The sequence below is a fragment of the Cydia fagiglandana genome, chromosome 1 (assembly GCF_963556715.1).
Source record: "Cydia fagiglandana chromosome 1, ilCydFagi1.1, whole genome shotgun sequence".
Taxonomy (NCBI): Eukaryota; Metazoa; Arthropoda; class Insecta; order Lepidoptera; family Tortricidae; genus Cydia; species Cydia fagiglandana.
In genome coordinates, this window is record NC_085932.1 from 6328901 (window position 1) to 6343288 (window position 14388).

A 14388-nucleotide genomic window follows, 5' to 3' on the forward strand; every position below is an offset into this window, starting at 1 on the left:
TTACAAACAGACAACGGGGCAGGTGAAAGTGAAACTAAATAAAAGCTTGTAAAAATGTGGCTTCTGGAATTTCCAATTTCTATTGGAATTTCAGATGAAAACGTCCTTGTTGCATTTGAAGCATAAAGCCGTACCCTTATTTTATGGAAAGCCTCAAATAACAACGACGACCGGTCTGGCCTAGTGGGTAGTGACCCTGCCTGCGAAGCCGATGGTCCTGGGTTCGAATCCCAGTAAGGGCATTTATTTGTGTTGGAATCCGACACAAGAGCAGCCGATGCAACGGAGCCACGCCGTTTTGTCGACTAAATAGTGTTTAGTTTTAAGTTTATAAAATACATTATGTATGTTAGTCTGTAAGGTATTTGTAATATGGGCCTTGTTGCCTGAATTAAATTTCTAAATAAATAAATAAATAAAATTTGTATGATGATACAGATATTTGTTCCTGAGTCATGGGTGTTTTCTATGTATTTAAGTATTTGTATATTATATATATCGTTGTCTGAGTACCCACAACACAAGCCTTCTTGAGCTTACCGTGGGACTTTGTCAATCTGTGTAAGAATGTCCTATAATATTTATTTATTTATTTATTTTTATAATTCGAGGCTACTAAGGTGGCAAAATATGAGTAGGTCCAATGTAGAGAATGGCACAGGCACTAGTTCTTACGAATTTTACCTGAATTAATTAATTAATGGAGCTGATGTAAAAGTGACTTGGGAAAGTTGGCAACTAGTCGCCGAAGCTCCGGTTTTCCAGAGATTAGCCCCTAATCATGCACCTAACATATAATTAATACCCTGGCTCATGGCTTAGGGCTTTTAACAACACAATAAATGCTTATTTTGCCGCATTCTTCACTATCTCTCCCTGCCATCTAACCCAGAGGGGAGAAACATACCTTATTGTGGCTACTCCATCTTCCTCATGATATTATACTTCACAGAAAAGCAATTGGTTAAGATAGTTACAACAAGTTCATTGTTAATAGCCGGGGGGTTACGACCCACGACCATTGGTTTAAAAATTATACTTTTTACCTATATGATTTGTAAGTATGTTTATAATATCTGTTTTCTTTTTGCCATTTTGAAGTATATGTATTGCTTTATGTTATTTGTCAATATTTTTTTAATCATAGACAATTGTCACATATTCGTTTCATGATAGATCTACACCCACGCAACTGCATGTCATGTTCTTGCGGTTTATTTTTATAACGCCAAGATCGAAATTTGACTGCTAACTCCATCTTGCGTCCAGTAGAAGAATCAAAGTATTGTAGAAAAATAAGAATGCAGTTTACTCTATGCCGTAGGATCCCCTTTTGAATGTCATAAATCCAAACATGGCAGCCATACCCATCGACAAAAAAGTCTAGTATCATTGACAGTTGCGATCGCAAGTTGTCAAATGTAACAACTTGCGATACATTGTGATCCTAACTAGAGCTGGGACACGTTGGCAAAATGCGTACCAAAAGTACGTTTCTATGAAAGTACCAGTTTTACGTGTACCACCCCAAAAAGGCAATTTACGTGTTTACCGTACTTAAGCGTTTTACAAATAAAGGTTATTTATGCAAATATCGACTTTTCATTAGTAGGGATCTGACGTATCGTGACTTTTTGAGTCAAGGCCATTAATCAAATGAGATATTAACAATGTAAAAATTATTTCCATAATTTTTTGATCCAACAGACACCCAGACGACTGCCAGTTAACAAAAAAAAAAATATTTAAAGTAAAGGTAAGAATGGAGGTACGAGGTGTTGGCAACTTCATATCTGTTATATTTCGAAAATTAAAGTACTTGCTTTTAAATACTCGACAAACGAAAAGTCGTCCATTAAGAAAAACCTGTCCCAATAACTATTTCAGTACAACGCCCCACCTCTAGTGTGGATAGAGTTCACTGACAGGTGGTGATTGTACGCAATTCGACAAGTCATGATTTATCAGTATCAACTGGATATCCTCATGATACGTCAAATGTGCCTTCTCGAATACACCCCCTTATTGAGCTTCCTGAGTAAAATCATTGAAAATTATCTTATCATTATAGGTGCTTACTTATACATGGTACTAGTAGTAGTAGTAGTAGTAAACACTTTATTGCACAAAACAAGTACATAACACAGAGAGAATACAATAAATGTGTACAACACATCCCGTTAAGGGTACTATAAACATTCTCCTTGAAATGCGTTAACTTCCTAGTAAGGCGACAAGAGATTAAGTAGTGACGGTTCTTAAAACACCTAGTCAGCACGGTGTGATCTTGCAGTACCATGTTGCTTCAATGTCTACGGTTCCTTGTAGCACGGAACGTCACATCACTTGTAGCAAGGCACTCAGCGTAGAAAACGTGCCATGCTACGCTCTATCACCAGGAAGAACAGCGAAGCTGTCATACCCGCGATCAGTACCTGTAGGACAACACAATTAAATATAATAACTTTCAAAATAGAAAGATTAACTAAAAAAAATCAATACTAAGTTTTTTAACGCTCTTCGAGATTTTTATTTATACAGTCGTCTAGTAGAGTCAGTTAGGTACTTCAAAAAACTTAAAACTTCAAAACTTCAACATTAATTCAGCAAATACAAGGGCACTTTTACACGTCAACATTGAATTCAGTGGCGTAGCGTGAACTAATCTAGCCGAAGTCGCATCTGCGAGGCCCTTTTGTTTCACTGTGCCCGAAGAGGCGCGAGGCCGACGGCCCACTTCGCCCACGCCTAGCTACGCCACTGATAGAATTTACATACAAGTAGTTACGCACAAGTATTTGACAGAGTTCCTATGCCAAGCTTCGGTCTACGAGTACATCATCAGACAATTGGTATGGTAGGTAGCATAAAGTTCCTATTGCAGTTGAACTGTATTGTTACCAATATCGTTGACGATCTACCCAAAACAAGGGCCGCATCGTCAATCTGTCAGTCCTCCATACGGCCCAATAGGCCCATCTCAGTCCCACGCACACTCTAACATACATGAAGAGCAGGCAAGACGTCAATGATGCCGACGCTGACGAAGCCTCCCGAGGCAGCGTCGCAGCGCGGCTTGCTCGCCAGCCAGAGCTTCCGCGTACGGTCCAGCAACCCCGTTTCCCGCTGCCATCGCATCCTACAAACACAAATTACCAGAATACATCATACCTACACTATACCTATCAGTGGCGGAGCGTCTATAGAACTCGATTCCCATCGGCTTGTCTGATATTCGGAATCTTGGGCTATTTTCTTTAAACTTATGAAGAAAAAGAAGGGCAACTCAGGTACGGCTGGCCTACGAACAATCTAGACACGCCGCCACTGATACATACCACTTAGGATAATAAAGCTAAAGAATGACTCACGTTAGAACGGTCCGGGTCCGAGCGGAGGCTTCCGACACTGCGTTTTCTATGACGAGTTGTCGGTATTGAATAATTTTACGGTTTAGACTCACTTGTTTTTGTCACTCGCGCGACATGTTTGAGTTGTCGGCAATCATGTGATGTGTCGAGTGCCTCGGCCCGGACGCGGACCGTTCTAGAGTGACTCATCTTTTATGCAGGGGTAACCAGGGTATGTGCCTGATTTTCATCCAACCTTCAATATCTATAGATATCGAAGACCGACACCACGGTCTTAGCCAGCCACCATGACAGGGCTACGTTAGCCATCGGATAACGTTTGTTTGAGAGCTGCTATATAAGAATAAAACTGCCAGATGTACTATCAGCAACACGCATAACTGACCATTATTACACTTTAAGTTGTCGTAATAAAGACACGAATAGTAAATAAATTGTATAGTATGGACAATGCTATATTATAAGAATCCTGCCTGCTGGCGAACAGCTCCTTATATCCGGAGTGTTTCCGCACGGGCACGGCCACCATGGGCAACTTGAAGGCCTGGATCTGCGTGAGGCCACACTTCTCGCGCTCCGTGAACTTTTTGCTGATGATATTGTAGCCAGATGGCTCTTCGACCTAAAATCAGTAAGTATGTATAAGTATTAGACAGGAAAAATCGCTCTTCAAGTATTTATGTAACGAGAGGAAATACCACCAGGTTCTATAGATAAACAGACATCTATTTCAAACCTAAAGTTTTGTTTTTACCGACACAGACATTAACGAATCCCCGTTCAGACCTGGAAGGCGAAGAGACCGGTACGTAAACGGGCTACGCCGTCTACGACACTAAGGTATGCTCGGTCACCGAGCGGCAGCAGTTTTTGCCGATACAGCTGCTGTGTTGCTGGATGAGTGCTCTCCTGCAAGCATCACAAGACAAATAAATAATTTAAGGATATGAAAATGAAACGGCAAAGTTTTACGTATAAATTTTCGTACAGCGAAGTATGTCCTCTTGTACGTGGTCTCTTGCACTCCGAGGGTCATGGGCGAGCGCGTGAGGTCTTCAATGGTGCGTATGGCATTGCTAGGTGTCTGCAATATGGCCACGATCTTGGCGGAATATGAAGTAAACGCGAACAAGGCCAGCATTAGGGAGCAGAACATCACTATACGTGCTGAGGCCAGCTCCGGTACCCCGTGGAATCCTGGCCAAAAATTCAATTGAATAAGCTAAGCTTATCCTACATCGTTAGAATCGCTAGATTCCAAAGTGTTCTTAAGAAGATTGGAATGGTGAAGTGATGGCAAGGGAAATTGCACGTTATATATTCTGACACAGTGCTGGATTTACATCAGGCACAGTATTTAGCACTCTCAGCAGTGCGGTGGTTGTCTAATATAACTAATCAGTACTTTAAGAAAGACTAACACTACTTAACTATTTACTTCATCGATCATAACAACGATTTGACAACAAGCTCAATTTCACGAAGGTGATCCCTCAACTACAATATCTTCTTAACAAGTCTGGAAGCGGAAAAGCTATGTATAGTAGTGTACCCTATGATGGGCGTGGAACCAGTAATGGGACAAAAAACCACAAATCCTGTAAAATAAGTGTCTAAAAGTAGTTTATAAACACTGCCTGTATATTATCATAAATAAGAGTCCTAGAGCTGTTTCAGTTTGAATTTTTATTAAATTTGGTTGTTTTTTAAGAAATTGGCGTCAACCCAAAAGTTGTCGTGTCACTGAAAAAAAATACCACTACGAATTCTTAACAACTTCGCTAAGAGAGGTGAGTTAATTTATTAAATTTTAATTAATTAATACTTGATGAAAACTAAAATGTGTTTTGTTAATTGCATTTACCATGAGATAAGGTATTCAACATACTATGTTGTGAGTCCACAGATGTAAAAAAATAGTGGTATTTGGCCCAATCCCATTATAGGAGCTGTAAAACTGCATACCTCCTATAATGGGAAATTTACATAATGATGCTTGCCATGCCATCATTTCATGTTTAAACAATACAGAAGTAAAATGTAGTTACGAAATATGTCAACCAGGAGGTATGCTCGGACTTCGGATAAATTAATATCGTTTTTTAGTGTGGGTCAAATCTTGGTAGCCGAGTTTGAGCCACTTTCCCGTTTTCCGATTGAGTTGAAATTTTGTATTCGTAATTAAATATGCAAATCGGATGATAATGCAATATTATGATAACATGGACCAGATCTGATGACCTATTTCAATATTTTATACTGATAGAGCAGTGTCCATTACTGGGGGGCCCATTACTGGAGCTTTGGTGTCCATGACTGGAGAAAAATAGCATAGTTTTAATTTGTTAAGTATGTGGAAACTCATTGCAGTATCTTTGATACAACACGCCTGAAACATGAAAGACGGGTAGGACTTTCATCTTTCAATACGCTAAGCGGTAGACCATTCACATGTATTAGGGAAATATCACAAATACTCCAAATTCCCTCTTAAATGTCCCATGACTGGTGCTGTTACTATATATTTAATTAGGTAATATAATCATATAACTTGCACACCTTGCTGGCACACGGTGCCAATGCTAAAAATGACCGATTCTCCAAAGGACAGCCGCTGCAGCGACGAGTCTATAGCTCGCAGCTGCTGCCGCCGCGCCAGCAGCGTCAGAATCACCGCGGCTGACGCCAGTATCGCCCACGTGGCCAGCCACACACCGCGGCTGAACGGCAGCAGGAACACGTTAGATACTGAAGACATATACTTCGTTTTTTTTAGCATTAGAAATTAGGTAAACAATCTTGATGTGTCTTTTAATTGAAAAACACATTTTAAAAATAAGTTACGGCAAATATGTAATAATTATGAATCTAATACGATATTTATATTCTTCTACTTTCATAAGTAATAGTTTTTGATTTTTAAAAATCGTTTTTCAATTAAAAGACATGTCAAGATCGCTTACCTTCTTGCAAGTTCTTTCTAATGCTAAAAAAAACGAACTATAGAGGGCTGCCGGAATATGAACGCTCCCCTGTGATCATAACCAGCATAATGATGTTATGGACCTCTATAACCTATCATTACTATCACTACATCATATAAAATAAAGTCCCCCGCCGGGCCGCGGAAAGGAAGCTCGTGGTGGCCCCCGGGACAAAAAAAAATGAGGTTTCTGATCTATCCAGTAAAACTGAGGTGTTGCCACAGCTCAGAATATTTTACAATAAATTACTATCTACTGGTAGGAAGTAGTAAATAACAGTGGATAGATTGTTATGTCAGACACTGATCGGTTTAAAAATAGAGACCATTGTCGTACGTAAAGTAGGTAAGACCAGTCAAACCAACTGCCAGAGGGATTAACGCTGAAAAAAGTTAAGGCCTGAAAATGACAATGACCTGAGCTCAAAAGTCTCGGAGAAGAAATGCATGACTTGGATGCGATCGTCACGCATAAATAGAGAGGTGATGCCAACTTCGATTTCATTTCTCTGTATCTGCCCCGCCAAGCCGTCGAACGAGCCGTTCCGGTTCTCGCCGTACCACTCCACTTGCTTCAAGTTGTACCTGCACAGAACATTATTTAAGTATGCAGTCATTTAAAAATACCGGCCAAGTGCATATCCGTACGATAAGAAGACAGCAACATACAAAAAAAGACCATAAAAGGCAATACGCATCTGTGCTACTCACGTTCATCATTATTTTTGTACGTTCGGCTCAAAAATTCTAGAGACACATAGTCAATTTGTCACATTATTTTGGCCACGATATCAGGCAAAGTTTTTTTGGACAACATCGGTTTAAAGTTCTGAATAAATGAAAGACGATGGATGACATCACCTGAAGTGCAGGTCCTCTGCCAACAGCATCATGAGCGGATACGTGAGCTTGGGGACAATGTCGATGTGACGTGTTGTCAGGTCATTCCAGCCTTTAAAGTACTGGGGAAGCGATATCTGTAACAAATCCAAGATATGAATACGATAAGCGCCCTCCAGACTATGCGCGTGAATCGCGGGCGAAGCCGCGAACACGAGTGTGGAGTCTAGTTCGCTGATATGCGAAATCGACTCCAGACTCGCGTTCGCGGCTTCGCGCCGCGATTCGCGCACGAGTGTGGAGCGGGCTATACGGGTATGATGGCCGTATATATCTCTCTATACGTCACAACATAATAATTATAAACACGGATGCGGAATACGGATGTGCATCCGGTCTTTCAATAGGTGCGACAGAAAAATATTGGAGAAGAAACTTACAATAACAGAGCCGCTTATGTAGACGTTGTTAAGGTGTCTTCTACTCGTGGGCGCGGCGGGAAGGACTGCCCGAGCTGCTTCGTCACCCAGCGGCGTCGCTATCTGCCAGCAGTACGAAATATGTTAGAACATTAATTTTCCCCAAACCACAGAATAAATAATAGTACTAGGTACAGGAGACTCACTCTCTACCAAAACGCGTCTGTCACGATCAGCACAGATATGGCCGCTAGGTGGCGACAGCGCCACGCGCGGCTTATGGCAAACCCCGAAATTGGGGTCGAACGGATGGACTTTTAGCTACCTGTAGCAAAGCGACGAAATCGTGGAGTGAGCCACGCCTGCCCAAACTAGCAGTACCTAATAACGCGCGTTTTGGTAAGAAAACTAATGTATGGAGTTACCACTCTTTCTTTACTTATATTACTCTATGGTTACATGTAGAGCAGAGTAGACCATTTAAGCGTGGCTCTGACGCAAATGCCCCTTACCTGGTACAGGTTTAGCGATTAACATAATAGTAGGTATTCTTAAATGACGATCAAGAAGACTGGAAGTTAAAATTGTTACCACTCGAATTAAAGAAAAATATTTGTACTTCTTGCTTTATTGACTAGACTGACCAGCGGCTGGTTGTGCTTGATTCGGTAAACATCCAGAAGTTGATCGCTGGCCGCCCAGGCTACATCGGCATCTGCTAACACTAATGTTGAGCCCAGAGTGGCCTCCATCAGGGTCGCGTTGAACGGAGCGTTGAGCAGAAGCAGCCAGGAGTGTCGAAGGTTGAAGGCGCGGGTTGCGGAAGCCTGCGCATAAAATACCATCATAGAGGAAACATTAATGTAGAACATAACATAATTTTTAAGAAAAAAAAACCGACTTCCATGGGGGCCGATGAAAGATTACTCTAGATGGTACACTATGTAGAAAAGGAGGTAAAACCACCCACTTTTCTACTAGCATTTCGCTTCCGTATAATGGCTCCTCTACAGGATGGGCCAACGCCGGCCACTCCAAGGGACGCAGCCATGCGGTAGAATGAGATAGCAATATCACTTGCTCCCTCTAACGCATAAATGCGTCCCTTGGAGTGGCCGGCGTTGGCCCATCGTGAAGAGGAGCCATGAGGGCCGTAGTTCTAGCCTAACCTAACCCACTCCTCAGATAGCAGTTCGGTTCTGTGTGGATCGCAGTTCGAACCTAATCAAACCCACTTTTCAAGTAGCATTTCGTTTCTGTAAGGCTCGCAGTTCTAACCTAACCTAATCCTTGTTCGGTTCTGTGAGGATCGCAGTTCAAACCTAACCTAACCCACTTAATTGCGCATGCCGTGCGGTGTACGGGGGTTTAAGCGGGAGGGGCTAGTAAGATTGGCATCATCGTACTTTATACCTACATTAATTTTATGGTAGGTAATCATAGTTGTTTATTTAGTCAAGGTATCATAGTGGTTTTCTGGATCAAGGTCCGAGTCCGGGTCCGTGTCCGGGTCCGAGTCCGGGTCCGGGTCCGAGTCCGGGTCCGAGTTCGGGTCCGTGTCCGGGTCCGAAACCGGGTCCGAGTCCGAGTCCGAGTCCGAATCCGGGTCCGAGTCCAGGTCCGGGTCCAAATCAAAATCGAAATTCGTAATCACCAAACGTGTACCATGCGTCATTGAAGAGTTCTGTTCTGGTCATAAGGAGAAAAGGAAAAATCGCCCAACGTGAACTATGCGTCGTTTAAGAGTTCTGTTCTGATCATCATCAGTAGTTCCACTTCATCAAATGCAACAGTTTTTAATGAAAATGCTTGATTTTCTAATGTAAATACAAAAATCTCTATACGCATGCCTTTAAGATTTAAGGAGTTCCCTTGATTCCTCATGGATCCCATCATCAGAACTCGAGCTTGACAAAAATGTGGCTTAAAAACTTAACTTGCTTAACAAACATAACGACGAGGACAAATCGCCAACCGTGAACTATGCGTCGTTGAAGAGTTCTGTTCTGATCATCATCAGCAGTTCCACTTCATCAAATGCAACAGTTTTTAATGAAAATGCAAATGCTTGATTTTCTGGTGTGAATACAAAAATCTCTATACGCATGCCTTTAAGATTTGAGGAGTTCCCTTGATTCCTCATGGATCCCATCATCAGAACTCGAGCTTGACAAAAATGTGGCTTAAAAACTTAACTTGCTTAACAAACATAACGAAGAGGACAAATCGCCAACCGTGAACTATGCGTCGTTAAAGAGTTCCGTTCTGATCATCATCAGCAGTTCCACTTCATCAAATGTCACTTTTTTGGGTGTGTTGCGGACTCCTTTTCAAAACCTACACTACTTACCTTTTTACATGCCTTACCTGTGTATAAAATTATATTTGACGTTGTCATGGGTGAGTGTAAATAAACATGTCAATAGGAAAAAAGTGTGATCTTATTTGAGAATGAAAATAATATGTAATAAATAAATAGAATACCTACGCAAAAGTAAGTATTGTGTTACCGGGCGTCGGTAACATAGTGGTCCTTCGAGCCGGATGATCCAGCGCTGCGCCACCGTTGACTCCCCTACATATTGAACCGAACCGAACTGAACCATGTCGGGGCGAGTTACGAGGAGCCGCGCTAAGAACCCAGAACCAGAACCGGAACCGGGTACGTCTGGAAATACGAAGGAACCGATCACGTCAACCCCGGTTATAGATAAATTGAATATCATAGGATCGAAGGCAAGTACTGTCAGCTACAATAAATCAGAACGAAACCGAACCATCCGATCTAACAGTAGTAACTTACTTGTAAGAAAAAAGGAAGCTGAACTAGCGGCTGCGAAACGACTAGCTGAACTGAAGCTAAACTTAGAACAAACCATCATTCAAAAGGAACTAGAAGTTACCTTAGCGCGCCTAGACGCTAGTCGAAGCTGTCAATCTCGATCAAGCCGAACTAGTCGAAGCCGCGTCCAGAAGTCGCTGACAACAGAACTACACACGACGGAACAAGACAAACCAGCCCGTCACCATGAACCAGCGAACCATGTGGAACCCGAGCAGAACATCGACCCAGTCCTGAGTGAGAGTGAACTGCCAAATGTCTCAGATGATGATGAACGTCTCCATACTGATCCCAAGCTAGGAGAGATAGCAAATCTGCGTGGTCCGTCTGATCCAAAAGATTTGCCCTACTACAACGGAAACATCAACGAATGGCTCTCATTTAAAGCTGCCGTTGCAGATATCAGAGCCTTATCGACTGAAAACGAACTTATCTCTAAACTTCGACGTTGTTTAAAAGGAGAAGCGCGCATCACTGTCGCTGCCCTTTTAGACACACATGTCTCTGTCACCGAGATCATGGAAGCCTTAGAACTGCGATTTGGCTTGCCGGAACTGATACTCCAAGAAGAATTACAGGCGCTCAGAGACTTACCCAAGCTCGTCGACAATACAGAACTGCTCAGCAAGTTCGCCTGCAAGGTTCGTAATTGCGTGTCAACCATCATAGCCCTTAATAAGCCCGAACATCTACACAACATAGAGCTTTTACGAACCCTGAAACAGAAAATGCCCCACCTAAAGACACGCTGGCTTTCCTTCGCTCTAGAACATGAGCATGACGACGAACCTGAACTTATCAAGCTGTCAGACTTCTTGAAGAAGGAAGCCCAAAATATGTCAAAGTACTGGCTACACGAGACGTCAAGCATGACTATTAAACCGGGGCAGTCACACATAACACGTTACGCTATATTTGAAGATAGCGAATATGAACCAGAGCCCGAACCCTGCTATGCTTCAAATCAGCCCAAAGTACACTTTGTGGAACATGCTCACTCTCTCGAAGTGACAAATAATAAGTTAAAGGTGAAACGAGAGGATGAAACAGCCATCGATATCTTACAAATGACGGAAAGGAGAGTAGAAGATGGCAAGAGATCGGAAGTAGGACTTCTACAAAGAGAAGACAGTCCTGTGATGCCTAAGAACTTTTCCTATTCTGCAAAGACTTTGCTATCAATAGGGAAAATGGTCAGAGAGTCGTCGAACGGCCAAAAATACAAGAATACCATGGACAACTTACCTAGGCCATGGGATAAGGACAGCCGATTACGTAATTATTTGCGGAAAAGAGCCAGAGTCGTGAGCGAAGTGAATCAGAATCTCACCCACCCTATTATGTTTAAAAGCAGACATCTATATATGAAGTTACTTACCCTACTGCGTCATCCCGATCTAGCTAACTACGGAAATACTGAGCCGATCGTCCACTGCTTACGCCAGGAAGGCACAATAATTAGAGTTTTCACAGGTGGAGGACAGTAAATGTCGTGTACGGGTCGCCGACGTCCGCGCTGCCGGGGGAGTGCTGCGGCGCCCCGCTGTGAAGATTGTCCGCCTTCCGACTGGTGTTGAATGCGCTTAGTCGCGCATTCCCGGGGGAATACGGCTCGAAGGACCACTATGTTACCGACGCCCGGTAACACAATACTTACTTTTGCGTAGGTATTCTATTTATTTATTACATATTATTTTCATTCTCAAATAAGATCACACTTTTTTCCTATTGACATGTTTATTTACACTCACCCATGACAACGTCAAATATAATTTTATACACAGGTAAGGCATGTAAAAAGGTAAGTAGTGTAGGTTTTGAAAAGGAGTCCGCAACAGGGTGTATATGCTTGATTTGTTGATAAAAACCCAAAAATCACTATATGTATGCCTTTAAGATTTGAGGAGTTCCCTCGATTCCTCATGGATCCCATCATCAGAACTGGGTTTTGACAAAAACGGGACCAATCTGTATGCATATACATTCAATCAAAAAAAGAATTTTCAAAATCGATCTAGTAATGACGGAGATATGGAGTAACAAACATAAAAAAAAAAAAAAAAAAAAATAAATAAATAAAAAAAAACATACAACCGAATTGATAACCTCCTTCTTTGAGATTTGGAAGTCGGTTAAAAATAATGGGTACTAGTGTTCGCTGTTCACGTCGTCATTCATCTCGTCACTACTGTAAACTGGGGTTACTTTGATTCGTGGGGTAACCTTGATCATCGATTTTTGAGCAATAGGCAGTTGATTTTTGAACGCGAACTTAAAAATCGACCATCAAGGTTACCCCAGGGATCAGACAAAGTAAACCCAGTTTACGGTAACATGACTATGGAACTGCGGAGCAACCCGAGAGCGTCAGCGTCAAGCGTGCGTTTCGTAGCCGAGGAGTGAGGCTTCGTATACAAACCTTCTCTAACACAAGTTGTGCGCCGGGACAAGTCAGGTCCAGCAGCATTCCCTCGCGGTGTATTCCGTAAGGCTCCAGTGTCGGCAGGCGCTCCCAGTCTGCGATGTTGATCCGCATGCCGTGGCGCTGCGCTTCGCGCCATAGTACCGATAGCTCATCTGTGTAAGTTTAGACTAGGTACAATTTAGAGAGTGGCCTATGGCACCAACTCAGTTTTAACGCTTTAAAACCTTTCTTCGGGTAATAAATTGTATTAAATGAAGGTTGCAGCAGCGCAAAATAAGCGATGCCACGTCACTGTCAATTTCCTTGAAAAAAAAAATTTGTTGTTGTCGGTCGTTAGAGTCTGAAATAAGTCTGCAACGATTTTGATAGCACTTCTACGGAATTATGACGTATAAGCAACACTTGCACAGTGTGTGCTATCCAGTTTAACTCTACCGTCATTCGTTTTTCAAGGAAATTGGTTACCTACCGTGGCATCGCCCGTTTTCTGCTCTTACAGTAACACATGCTATATAGATACATTTACATCGTAATGTTACCATAAGCCTTAACAAAACTAAGTAATATGATTATGAAATAGACTTATTAAAGTATTGTAGACCTGGTCTACAGCACAGAAAAGCCGTAAGCAGCGTCAGCCGCTTTGCCGCGAAATACGCCAACACAAACGCCGCCAGCTCCATGTGGAAAGCTGGAAAGCACAGGACCTGGAGTCAACTTCGTTTCTGTTATTACTAACGATGTAAGGCGTATCATAATGTAACGTGTTACATGTTTATGTAACTAATGTGTTAAGGGGAAGTTCATAAAAGCAGTGAAGTCCGACTAAACTGACGTTGCAAGTGTTGCAACAGCTTTGCAAACGTCATAGTTTCAGGAATTTGACATTTATGGTGACATTTCCACATTTTGTTGTCAAGTACAGAGTAAATACAAAAATATTCTAAACCAACCGCGCTGCATGACCGACATTTACAGAAGAAACGCTTACAATGCGAGTATATTAATATATATAATAAACTACCAGTCCACATAAAAGCACTCGAGGACAAGAAATTTACTCAAAAACTGAGATTTTGGCTCATGGAACGCTGTTTTTATACTGTAAACGATTTTATGAATCATACGGAGTGATGTGTTATATTACAACCATTTCTTAAACTACATAGTGTCTTCTAATTCTAATCTGAATATGTCTTTATATTACTGACTCTTTTTTACTGATGTTAAGTTACCATTGTCGGATTAATTTATGTTGTATGTAATGCTAATTAATACCCTCTATAATATTTGCATACTGTTTAAAACATTTGAAAAAGGTGGAACATATTTTATTTTTACACTAACAAATGTAATCTTTACCCTTTTTCTGCGAATAAATTTTTGTTTGTTTGTTTGTAAAGTTATCTACTTATCTACCTTGGACCAGCGAAATGCTATACATGGTTAAGCCTTGTTCGGACTAGGCTAGTATTTTAGTCTAGTGGCGAGTAATTTAGTAGCTATAT

The 14388-nt window shown here is 41.7% G+C and overlaps 1 protein-coding gene across 1 annotated transcript; it reads right to left on the reverse strand.

Annotated features, from left to right (window-relative positions):
- Positions 1 to 2104: 2104 nt before the first annotated feature.
- On the reverse strand, positions 2105 to 13563 carry LOC134680078 (glutamate receptor ionotropic, delta-1-like). Its single transcript, XM_063539116.1, has 13 exons — positions 13482 to 13563; positions 12875 to 13032; positions 8258 to 8440; positions 7635 to 7736; positions 7216 to 7331; positions 6772 to 6939; positions 6373 to 6403; positions 5931 to 6132; positions 4360 to 4568; positions 4158 to 4280; positions 3845 to 3993; positions 3007 to 3139; positions 2105 to 2435 (listed from the first exon to the last, which is right to left on the reverse strand). The coding sequence occupies exons 1-13, from the start codon at positions 13561 to 13563 to the stop codon at positions 2361 to 2363; spliced, it is 1731 nt and encodes a 576-aa protein (XP_063395186.1). The 3' UTR covers positions 2105 to 2360.
- Positions 13564 to 14388: the final 825 nt, after the last annotated feature.